The 12,595-nt window shown below is 41.2% G+C and overlaps 1 protein-coding gene across 1 annotated transcript; it reads left to right on the top strand.

Moving 5' to 3' along the window:
• Positions 1 to 3,768: 3,768 nt before the first annotated feature.
• Positions 3,769 to 10,124, top strand: LOC131527559 (zinc finger protein 154-like). Its single transcript, XM_058756792.1, has 4 exons — positions 3,769 to 4,153; positions 5,149 to 5,316; positions 5,433 to 5,778; positions 9,065 to 10,124. Exons 1-4 carry the CDS (start codon positions 3,881 to 3,883, stop codon positions 10,078 to 10,080), a joined length of 1,803 nt encoding a protein of 600 aa, XP_058612775.1. The 5' UTR covers positions 3,769 to 3,880; the 3' UTR covers positions 10,081 to 10,124.
• Positions 10,125 to 12,595: the final 2,471 nt, after the last annotated feature.

Genomic DNA, 12,595 nt, shown 5'->3' on the forward strand with positions numbered 1-12,595 from the left:
CATCTTGTCTGATAGTACGCAGGGCTAGGCTCTCTTCAGGACCATAGATTCCGAGTTTAGTTGCTGCAGGGGAAAGGAGAATTGTCCTCTCCGAACCATCGTCAAGGACGGCATAGGTATCCAGGGTTTTATCCCTGTGACGAAGCAGAATTCTAACAACCTTGAGGAGAACTTTCCTACATCCCGTAGGTCTATCCAAATACAGAGTCTCGGTCGCTGAATTAACCAAACAAGAACCTTCAGTCGCAGGTTTGGAGTTGACCTCATGAAGGATCTGCAAATGCCTACCTTTACAGATACTACATGGCTTCTTGAGGGTACACTTGGCTGCTTGGTGTGCCCGCCCACAACGCCAGCAGCGGTGATTCGTCTGAATCCAATCTGTCATTTGCTGTTTATTGAAGGACTTGAAGGTAGGGCATTGACTGAGGTAATGGTCGGTCTTGTCGCAGTACGGACAGAACGCTTTGGCCTGTCCTTGGAGGACCCCTGAACTGGTGAACGAGATCGGAGCTGGTCCAGATGGTGGTTTGGCAGGGCCCTCGTCTAATCCATGGAGTACAGTAGCTGAACGGCCAGCAGCGTTCCCTAGGTACCCTCTCCCCCAGACTGTCTTCTGCTCTACCCTCCGTTTGCGGTCTGAAATCTGGCTCTCGCTGCTCTGACACCAGGCCTCATATTGTAACCATTCCGAGAAGTCCAGGAGGTTATACACCGCCCGGACGACAAAACATATGTCTTCTGAACTCAGACCTCATTTCAGGAGGAAGTTTGCCTAACAGCCTCTCCACATGAGAACCGCACCTCAATTCAGCCTGACCTTCATGGCCCAAAGTCTCCAGCATACCGACAAGGGATCTGATTTGCAAGGCAAACTTGTCAAAAGCTGCTGTGTCACCTCGTCGAATGTCAGGAGCATCCATCACTTTCGTTATCCTTCTGAGGGCTAGTTTGTAAGGTTGTCCAAACCTTTCAGTCAGAGCTGCCATGGTATCTCTATAAGGGAAAGGTGAGTTAAGATAGGAGTCAGCTACTAGACGGGCTTCATCTAATCTCAGATGATCCATCAATATCTGATAGCGGAAGAGCTCAGTAGCATCAGGAGGTAGAAGGTTCTCAAGAGCAATCTTCAGTCTGGTGAACTCACTAGGGTCCCCTGTGGTGAAGTCTGGAATGGTCGGAGTAGGTCCGCGATAGGTGCTCTCTCTCATCTGGATGCACAGTATAAGCTCTGTGCCTAGGCGTCAGATACCCAGGTCTCTTTCGCTCGTAGCCTTCAGGAGGGTGAGGCTGGTGAGCAGCTTTAACAGGCTCAAACTTCTGCTCTGGATACCAGCTTGGATCATGGGTATAGTTACTGTAGTCAGTAGGTGGCGGAGCTAATCTGCGGGAAGTTGGTCGGACAGTGTAATCTGGATAGTTAGCAGGAATGGAATCGGAGTAATGAGGAGGGTGAACTGACCGTGTGACTTCCCGTTTGGCTGGCAGTTCCGTCTGTATGTGGTCTCTCATCACTTGAAGTTCACTGAGCATCTTACCCAGGAAATCCACCAGCACATGCTCTCTCTGCGACTCCTCAGCATTCCTCTCTACACGTCTGGGCAGAACAGAATGATCTGTATAGCTCACAGTCTGCTTGGGGGTAGATGAAGGAGGAAGTGGCATTGGAAGAGACTCAGAGCACACCAGAGATTGATAAGGCCTGTCTGTGGTGTTGATGACCGTCTGTGGAGATGATTGAACCCCAGTATCTTCCCAAGGCCGGTGAAATGGTGAAAACGGAGCAGGTTGGGTAGAGGGCATGGGAGCTCTAGACTGTGAAGGTATTCTCACCTGCTGGTTTCCATAGGAACGCTCTCCGTCCAAGGCAGCCGGGGACCACTCATCGACCACGTGCCATGAATACTGACTCTCAGGCCTGGTAACTCTGTCATATGGGGAGGGAGGAATCCTGGCCGCATCAGAAGTGCCACTTCTCCATGACTCCTCTGCAGCGTGAGGCATTGTCAGCATACTGACCGGTCTACGACGTGTGGCTGTGAGATCATAGTCCTCAAGATAAACGGGAGGGCGAACATGACGTTTAGGTCTGGCACCTTCAGAATTCACCCCTTCTGGTTGCATATTAGGGATGGTAGATCCTCTGTATCCAAGAGCAATAGCTGAGATCCGGCTCGAAGGACCAATTTTGTTATGGAGCTGAACTAGGATTGTATTCTAAGGTGGTTCGGATTTCTCTAGCCTTCCTCTTGGTGTGTCGATCAGAACACAGGAGTGGATCAGGCGGTCAACTTCAATCAAAAAGGGGTTTATTGAACACTGAAGATATATTGGAGGGTGTATGTGTGTGTGTGGTTCTACAATAAAACAGAAATAAAAGAAATAATTAGCATAACGATACTTGACTTCTGTATCAAAACAAATCACATTAATCTATACAATGTAGTGTGTAAATACAATATACAGTATCAACTTTCTGCGGTAAGGTACAACACAATCTAGCGCTGTGCTCTTTTATGTAAACAGAATCGGCACGTTAAACCGAAAGTGCCCGTATACTTGCAAAGAATATCACAAATCAAGACAATTAAGTACTCTTATATAAACTTCACAGTGATAGTTCCCAATATAGCAGCATGATGATATGAATAAAAATGTACGGAACAGGATGATAAGACAAATAGTGATGTCATATTTGTGAACAGCTCGAGAGTGCGTGGAATGCGCTAGCATAGCCTTACACTCATTTCACACGTTCGATCGCGAACAGCGGACAAATACCAAATTGTCTCGTATCTGAATATTAGGATTAACAAGAGTAGTCTATAGAGTAGAGCGGGTACTCACAATTAGTCACAGACGCACACTATAACACACAAAAGGCGATTATTTCTCCCGCTCCCAGGACAAGTCTCTCTCTCGCTTCATTTTGCTGCGTCATGACGGTGATCGAAAGGGGGCACTAAGCCCCGCCTTTCCAACAATGACATTACAAAGTACCAGGGGGATTGAAGATTGTGCATAGTATTTTAAACATGCCACAGACTGTCACAGACAATCTTATTGTAGAAATTTAAGTCAAAATCAGAACGAAACAAATTTAACATTGGAGATGAATTAAGATATTTTTGTTTATGTGTGTGAAATTTTGCTAATAATTTAAAAAAAAAAAAGGTTAACAAAAAATTCTAGATCTTTATTGCTTTTGTTTTCATAATATAAGATAATATTCTTTAAAGTAAAGCAATAATTAATATTCATTAAATAAAACATAAATTCTGCCAAATCCATCCAAAACATATTTACAATTTTACAGTCAAATATTACAAATACAACATGCATCATCAATATCAGTGAATCTTGATATTAAAGATAAATGCAGAATTTTGAAGTGTATTTCTTTTATTATATTATAAATACAGTATTTAAAAGGAATTAACCAAGCTCTTCTCCAGCCAATATTCTCAATTATAGAGTTCCAAAAATATTTCCCTCTAGGAGATATTTTATTTTGTTTTTGAAAAATATTACAGATATGTTTGTTATTGCATTTTTTCTCAGTTAGCTCAACCATAGTTTGCAATTTATTTTTTTTAATGCTCAAAAAAAAAAAAAAAGCAGCATCCACAAAATAATACAACCCTCAACATAAAATGATAGACAATGATAATAATAATAAAAATAAAAAAAGTAATAAATAAGTAAATAATAAAATAGTACGTTTTTCCCAGTATGGCCCTCTATGACGTCATAAAGGGCGGGACTCCTCGTCACTTCCCATGGAAGAGCACGCGCACACACATCAAACAAAGCGAGAGCAAGAGCACAGGACTGGCTCCAGAAGGATTTGTCTTCTTGTTTCTAGATTACAAAATCAACAATGTCACCAAAAAAGTGTGTTTTTGGTTGTGAGGGAAAGATAAGCTTGTACAGCTTCCCAAAGAACCCAGCGTTAAGGGAACAGTGGATGCAGTTTGTGTTTCCGGGGCAGCAGCGGAGATGCACACATGTGTTTGTTTGTTCCCGTCACTTCAGCGATGAATGTTTTATAAACAAGGCCCAGTTTGACGCTGGGTTTGCAGATCGTTTGATAATGAAAGATGCAGCGATCCCAGAAATAAAAGATCCCGGTCATGAGTCGAAACCGCAGGCGGTAAGTTAAATGGAATCAAATGTCTGTGTTTTGTTTCAAATTGGCACGCAAGTGCATGTAATGTAAACAACACGAATAATTAGTCAATCAAAAGTTACCCAGGGATATTGCCACGGTGTATTTATGTGTTTAGCTGAACATTGTTTATTTTAAAACCCCTCCAAACAAGCTGGATCTGATTGTTAGTCATTGTTAATTTAAAATAATAAAGTTTAAGTTCATGTTATATCACAGCTTGCAGAGGAACGCAACACAAAAGCTGCGCGCGCTCGCGACTCATTAGCTCCGCCCACGACGCGCGCCTCCGGGAGCTGTCTTAAATCTGATCAAACTAAAAATGAAATGTTTAAATGATTAACATTTTACAGAGAGGCGAGCAGAATAGTTTGTTTTAATACAACTCAAACCCAGCAGCTGAGATGTATAAATAAATGTGACGTTTATGTTGTATTATAGTATTCCTGATCCTAGAAGTCGCGTTTATAACATTTGTATGATTTCTTGAGCACACTTGTGTCTCTAGGTTAATTTTCATTTGAACCTAGATTTAAAAATTGTTGTTTTGTATTTGGACCGTTTTATCAAATGCTTTTTATCTTTAGATTTGACTGTTTTACCATATTAACCCAGACATTCAGTTGAAAACCATAAAAAGTTATTGTAAATATTCTTTAAACTAAGAATCAGTAAGATTGACTGGCCATATGAAGTTAATTTGACTGAATTACATTAATATAATGAAAGTTTGTTTACATTGTTAATGGTCAAATATACAATATAAAATTAATAAAAAATATTTGGCCATTCACTCTAATAAACGTATAATTTTAGTATTTATTGTGTAAAAATGACATCTTATATGAAAGACTAAGATATGTGATATTTAAAAATAAAATAAATTAAAGCAATCTGAGGAGACCCCTAATCATATGTAAACGAGTTTTATCAGACCATTATAAATGCGTCTTTAATAATCATGATGTGTTTGTGTTCAGATGTTGATCATGAAAGCGCAGGTGGATGTGATCTGCTGTAAATCAGTAGGAACTGATCTGTCCATGCTGGATATTGAGGATTTCATCACAGAAATCTGTCGGCTGAAGAAAGAGGTGGCGTCACTGGAGGCAAAGCTGAGAGAAAGAGGAGACAAACTGAACAGAGAGGTTTCAACAGCTCTTCATTTCATCTTTAGCTGCTAATATGGACTGCTTGTTATGTGAATTAATGTCTTATTTTGAATCATGCTATTACTAAATATATCACTGATTGTGTTTGTCAGGATGTGGAGAAGGTTTCAGTGCGTGTGGCTGATGGGACAGAAGCTCAGGATTCAGTCTGGAGCGTCAGAGATCAGAGATCCAGAGACACACAGGACTCAGAGCTCAGCCTCACTTTACTCTGTTATACTGACGCTCAGGATCATGAATCCACTGATCAAACCTCTGACTGTAACGCTGGAGAACAGCAGATGCTGCAGACGCCGCTGAAGATGTGCTCCGTCAAACTGGTGGACTGCAGGAACCTGATCGAGAGCAGAGCAGAAGAAACCACCGCAGAGGAACAACAACAGAGTCACGAGGAAGAGCAGGAGGATGATGGGAAAGATGACGATTTCATTCCTCCAGGTTTGTTTCTTTCTTTTATGACCTTTTGTTGTTTTTGATGACCGTTGAATGTCAGCAGAGACTCTGCAGGATCAGGCTCATATTGACCGATGGTGCAGGTTCTCTGAGATATTTGGGAACATGATGGAAAATGTTGGCAGGGCTGGACAATTTACAGGAAAAAAAATAGATTGGGATTAAAAATGAGTTTTTTTTTTTTTTTTAAAGAGCTCCAGGTTTGTTCTTAGGGCTGCTTGATTTGGCCAAATATCAAATTGTTTGTTTTGTACAACCCCAAATCAGAAAAAATGGTACATTTTGAAAAAAGGCAAAAGTACATAGAAAAGATTTCCAATGTTTTCATTGACCAAATTAATTGTATTTTGTACATTTAAATACATTTTGATTTTGATGGCTGCAACACACTCCAAAAAAGTTGGGAACGAGGGATGTTTAACACTGAGTCCAGTTGCCCCCCATCCCCTTCCTTATAAATAAATATAAACAAACTCAATGCGCATGTCATAATCCCATAAAGGCTAAAAATAACTTGCATAAATTAGACAATATTATTGAGTAATAATCTTACAAATCAGAAACAGCCCGGCCAATATAATGAATTAAATATCACTCACCACTGAATGGGCTTCTTCCTGCTCTTCCTCAATTAAATCCTCATCAGACCGTCATACAAAAAATGCATGTTACACAAACCACTGGCCTGAGTAAATTTTTACCACTATGGAATTGTGACTGCACAAAGGTGTAATAATTTAGGAGGTGGATACTGTGAAATTACATGCATAATATTTGAAAACACAACTGAACGTCTATCTGTGTCTACAAAACCATGCTGTTGTCATGCATGCAGAATGAGTCCTGGCAGGGTCTTAATTGAATAACCATGGAATTCCCATGAAAGACGTCATCTTGATGGCTGCGTGTCTCTGTACGGTCACAATATATGCCTCCGTGTCAACGGTACCGTCACATATATTCCAGTCCCCCGTGCCGTTTGCTCTGCTGCTCCCTCATATTATGACAGATGTTTGCTTCTGCATCAGTCAATGGTGACAGTCCGGATGTCCCTTTGGGACAGAGAGCTCGAAAGTCCATTTTTTTCCCAAAGACTCATCTGAGCACAGCACACATTTCCACTGTATTATTGTCTATCTGAGATGAGCTTGGGCCCAGAAAACCTGGTGGCAAAAATGCATAAATTTGATTTGTAGCTTTCTTCGTGAGTAACAGAGATTCAGTTGCATTTCTTTATGTAGTAGCAGACTGAGTTAGGTGACAGCGGTTGCCTTTCAGTCGATCACTTCTACGTTAAAGTCACAGTTCAGACACTAGAGATCACGTTCGGTACTTTGGATCCAAGCATGACACTCAACCATGCTCCGTCCCAGTTCCTTTCTTCGCGGAAGTGCACAAAGATTTCTGAAAAGTGTGGAAGGCATCCTTCTCTGCCAGAACACGGTACACTGGCTCCTCCATTTTTACAACCCTCGACGTGTGCGAGGGTTTTTTACAGAGGTTCCCCAAGTGGAGGAATGGTTGCTGTGCATCACAATCTGCTTAAGGCACTTTCGCATGCGAGGAACCTTTCCATAGTTCCTAGAACTATTAACAGAAGTTACTGCTTTGTGGCTTTTTTTTTTTTTTTGGCTATATAAGAACTACAAGTAACGTAAATGTTCGCTAATTGGCCAAACGCATATGAAACACCGGCTACCTGGCATTTTTAAAAAGCCATGTAAAAATATACAAGAACATGGAAAACAGATAATGGCATGTACCTGTTGTCTGCAGCGTTGTGTTCTCTTCTCAGCCTCGATGATAACACTGCTAGTTGTCATAGGAGATCTAGGGCCAGTTTTATTAAACGGGGCAAATTAGCACGAGAGGGCCATTCCAAAACAGTGCTGATGGGAGGGGAAATTTCTGCGGGTGATTTACTAACAATTGTGCAAATTAAAGAATAGTAAATTAATACATGTGGAAAAAACCCTCTCCCTTCTACCACGCGCTTTCTGTTCTCTGTGGTGCCTCCTCCTAGCAACAATAATTTCAAGCGCAAAATAGTTTGACATGCTTTTTTTGGGACGTTAGATGATGGCGCAAATGCCGGTAATTTGACGAGCACAAATGTTAGTAAATGCGTTGCGTGATTCATTTGAATACTCTCCTCCCATAAATTTTGCGTCTAAAAGGGACACTCCCACAAATGCATATTCAGTAAGGCTAGGCGCAAAATAACTGTGTCCACGCCTTTTCAGTGCTAATTTGTCACTGCGTGTCTTTAGTAAAACCTGACAATACAATTTTAACGCCAAAAGACTGTTAGTAAAACTGGCCCCTAGTCAGATTTTCATGCCCTTTCAATCACGTAAACTGTGCATTTGCATAACATAACCGTTATCAGAAAACGCACAACAAAAAAAACAGCTCCGATCACGATGTCCTCCATTCTCCAGCTGTTAGTGCTTATAAATGCTGAGAATAAAGATGTCGCTACCAGGAATATGGCCAGAGGGAGAAATTGGTCCTCTAGGAATGACCCTGCTGGCTAGTTCCAGAACTAAGTTCCTAGAACTACACGGCGCGAAAGGGCCTTCAGATTCCTGAGAGGTGCAAGGAGGTTGAATCCTCAGAGACCATGCCTTATCCCCTCTAAAGATCTCTCAATGGTTCTGCGGGTGGTCTTAAGCCCCGTCTACACTACAAGCGACAAAGCGACACGATCCCATTCATTTCAGTCTGAATCGGATCGCGAAGTGCCTGAAGATTCCCACCCGTAGTGTGCACTTGGTTAAATGCAGAGCACAAATTCTGAGTATGGGACACCATACTTGGCCACACGTCACATCCTGTCCTTTCCTTTTCCTTTCCATCAAAATCAAAATTAGTTTATATTTACTAAACATGTGAAACCATTGGAGATCTTACTTTCTTTGTACTTTTGTCAATTAAATAAGAGAATTTAAGAAAATGAACAAATCGCAGGTTCTTGATTTCATTGCATTTTACAAAATGACCCAAATTTCTCTAATTTGGGGTTGTGGTATATTGTGACAATTATTTATACGAGTAGCATAATAGTAATAGTAAAAATAACAAAGCATCATGCAGACATATGCTTTTGTGTGGAACATTTACTACACACCAAGCTGTGGAAAGCAAGAGTTGTATTTTATTAGTGTCGATTTGACTTGGACAACATCTACATAATTTATTAACAAAATATCTGTCCAACTCTATTCAAGTACATTTTAAGGTTGTTTTATTAAAGTTTTGTTCCTTTCAGATGTCAGTTGTGGTTCATCCTCTGATGGAGATGAAGAAGCAGTCTCAACCTCAAAAGAGCAGCTTCAGACCAAGAGTTTTCCTTGTGCCACCTGTGGAAAAACACTGAGTTCACAGGGTCATTTAGCGAGACACGAGAGAAAACACACAGAACAGAAAGACTTCAGCTGCAATATATGTGACATCAGCTTTCCTACCGCAGAAGAGAGGAGACTTCATTCAAAAGAGCACAGCAGGAAGGAGTTTTGCTGTGAACGGTGCGGGAAGGTTTTTTTCACCACTGCTCAGAGTATGAAAATTCACATTAAGACCCATGACGAAAAGTCTTTCCACTGCAGCGAATGTGACAAGTATTTCAGCACCAAAGGAAATCTTGTTGTTCATAAGCGAATCCACACGGGAGAAAAACCGTACAAGTGTCCTCACTGCGAGAGAAGATTCATGTATGGATCTCATCTGAAGAAACATGTGCGTGTTCACACCAATGAGAGGCCGTACCAGTGCAGTGAATGTGGGAAAACCTTTAGGCAGTTATTTAGTCTACAGTCACACCAAAAAATGCACTCAGGTGAGAAACCGTTTCAGTGCAAACACTGTGACAAACGATTCCTCCACAAATCCTACCTGAACTATCATGAGAGGACTCACACCGGAGAGAAACCGTATCTGTGCTCCTACTGCGGGAAGAGCTTTTCTAGTCCAATTCATTTTGCACTTCATAAGCGAGTCCACACTGGAGAAAAACCATATCACTGCAGCATCTGTGGGAAGAGTTTCAGTAAACATAGTAATTTACAAAACCACAAGAGGATTCATAGCGGAGAAAGACCTTTCAAATGCTCACAATGTGATAAGATGTTTGCTCGATCAGACGTCCTGAAGGTCCATCAGCGAGTTCATACAGGAGAGAAACCTTACTCCTGCTCCATCTGCGGCGAGAGATTCGCTTATTTAGGTAGTTTTCAGACCCACCAGAACAAACACGCTAAAGAACACACGGCTCCAGAATCATCATAGCGACCTTATGTTTTGGTCTGTGAATAAAAAGGCTTTATTTCTGCTGATGCTTTCATCATTTCCTCATTTCATCATTTACAGTGCATCCGGAAAGTATTCACAGTGCTTAACAAAATGTGGAAAAAGTGATGTTACAGCCTTAGTCCAAAATGGATTCAATTCATTATTTTCCTCAAAATTCTACAAACAATATCCCATAATGACAATATGAAAGAAGTTTGTTTGAAATCTTTGCAAATTTATAAAAAAAAAAAAAAAAAACAGTAGCATGTTAACAGTGTTTCTGTATGTAACAGTGCATGTCAGAGCACAAACCAACATTGAAGGTTCACAGAAGCATGTAGTCTCTGTTACCCTTAATGGAAGAAGTTTATGACAACCAGGACTCTTCCTAGAGCTGGCCTCCTGGCCAAACTGAGCAATTGACCTATTGGTAAGCCCCTCCCCTCGAACGCAGATGAGCCAATGGCAGTCAAGTATCAGTTGCACAGGGAGTGGAACTCGGACATCTTTAGGTTTCAGCGCTATAGAGAAACACTGGAAGATCCAAAGCTCGCATTGGTTTGATGGTGTTTATGCTACAAAAATGGAAGAACGAGACAGAGCAAAATGTCCTTAAGCATTCAACTTCCGCTTGCATTGTGATCTGTAAACCCTTGCTTCCAAATTAATGGAGTTAGCCACCATATTTATTTTAAAATCTTTTATATATCCCTCCATGGCATATTTAATTCCCACTTGAATGGTGGTCCTTCTGTGTTCAAAATTGGCAAAAGTTACGCTGTATTGATGTGCACATGCCCAGTAGCACCATACGTATCCCTTCTAGCCTTTACCCTGATGGTATGTGATCGTATGTGGAGATAGGAGAAACCTACAGAAGGACAAACATCACTGCAACACTCCACTGATCTGAGCTGTATGGTGGTGTGGCCAGACTCAGTCCTCTCCTCAGTGTAGACCAGGGGTAGGCAACGTTGATTAGGGTTGGCGCTAAACTCTGCAGGACACCGGCTCTGCAGGACCGACGTTGCCTACCCCTGGTGTAAACACATTAAAACACACTTGGAATTTGCAAAAATGCACCTAAAGGACCCTCAGACTGTGAGAAACAAATTCTCTGGTCTGATGAATCTGAAATCTAAGCATGTTTGAAGGAAACCAGCTCTGATCATCACCTGCAGAGTACCATCCCAAAAGTAAAGTGTGCTGGTAGCAGTCTCATGCTGTGGGGCTGTTTTTCAGCGGCAGGGACTGAGGGACTCGTAATGCATCAAAATATTGAGATAGCCTTAATGAAAACCCAATCCAGAGCATTCAGAACCTCTGAGCAGAAGGCTTATAGACAACTCTGTGAATGTCCTTGAGTGGCCCAGCCAGAGCCTGAGATTGAACACAATCAAATATTTCTGGAGAAACCTGAAAATGTGTGTCTGCCCCATCCAACCTGACAGAGCTTGAGAGGTGAAGAATGGCAGATAATTGCCAGAATGGCATAATCGTAACCCCCCGCGAATATTCAACTGTGAGATTGGTATGGAATCAGGCTCCTCCTATCGAAGCATTGAATCTTCGACTATTCGGGATCACCCGTATTATGTACATGTGATTTTTTTTTTTTTTAATAAATTTGCAAAGATTTCAAACAAACTTCATTCATGTTGTCATCGTTGGGTATTGTTTGTAGAATTTTAGGAAAATAAATTTAAAGGTGCCATAGAATACGTTCCATATTTGAAATTGTTCTCTGATATCTACATAGAAGGTATGTGGCTTAGGTAAAAAAATCTCCAGAAACGGTTTTACATGTCCATTTACAACCCTGGGACTTGTCCCTAGAATGAAATGGTCTGCTATTACCTAATTTGTAAGGGTCATGAATAATAATGTTGAGCTCTGCTCTGATTGCTGTTCATTTCAGTAGCGCACACAGCAAACAGATCTCTACTGTCCGGCATGAACGATGGAGAGATTAGGCATCCAGTCTTTTATGTTTGAGCCAGTATCAGACGAAGATACAGACTTTGGGAGATTTTGCAGTGGTATGAACATGATCGCTGCGAGACGCTGGTGGAGTGGACGAGGCTTGAGAGAGTTGCCAGATCCGGCTGTTATACGCGTTTTTGGACACTTTAGAAAGTTAATAAAGTAGGACGTTGCAGTTTAGGGTCAGTGATATATTTTATCTTATCTTAATTGCAAAATATTTGAAATAATTTCGGTTTATTTTTATTTATGAGTTTTTGTTTGTTTTATTAGCAATATCTGGCAACACTGCATCGATGATTTGGCTGTACAGGTCCGGCTGGCCTAGAACAGGGGCTGGTATATGTTATGCAAATATTGGGGGCGTAAACATTAATGATCCCGACTGTAATGTCACAGTCATGTTGTTTTGGGATTGACCTCTTTTTCAGTGGTCTTTTGCATGCAGGAGATTTACATAAGGAGGAAACAGTGTTTGAGGCTCAAGGTATATAATTTCCATGTACAGAACTCGTATTATTCAACTATG

The sequence above is a fragment of the Onychostoma macrolepis genome, chromosome 01 (assembly GCF_012432095.1).
Source record: "Onychostoma macrolepis isolate SWU-2019 chromosome 01, ASM1243209v1, whole genome shotgun sequence".
Taxonomy (NCBI): domain Eukaryota; kingdom Metazoa; phylum Chordata; class Actinopteri; order Cypriniformes; family Cyprinidae; genus Onychostoma; species Onychostoma macrolepis.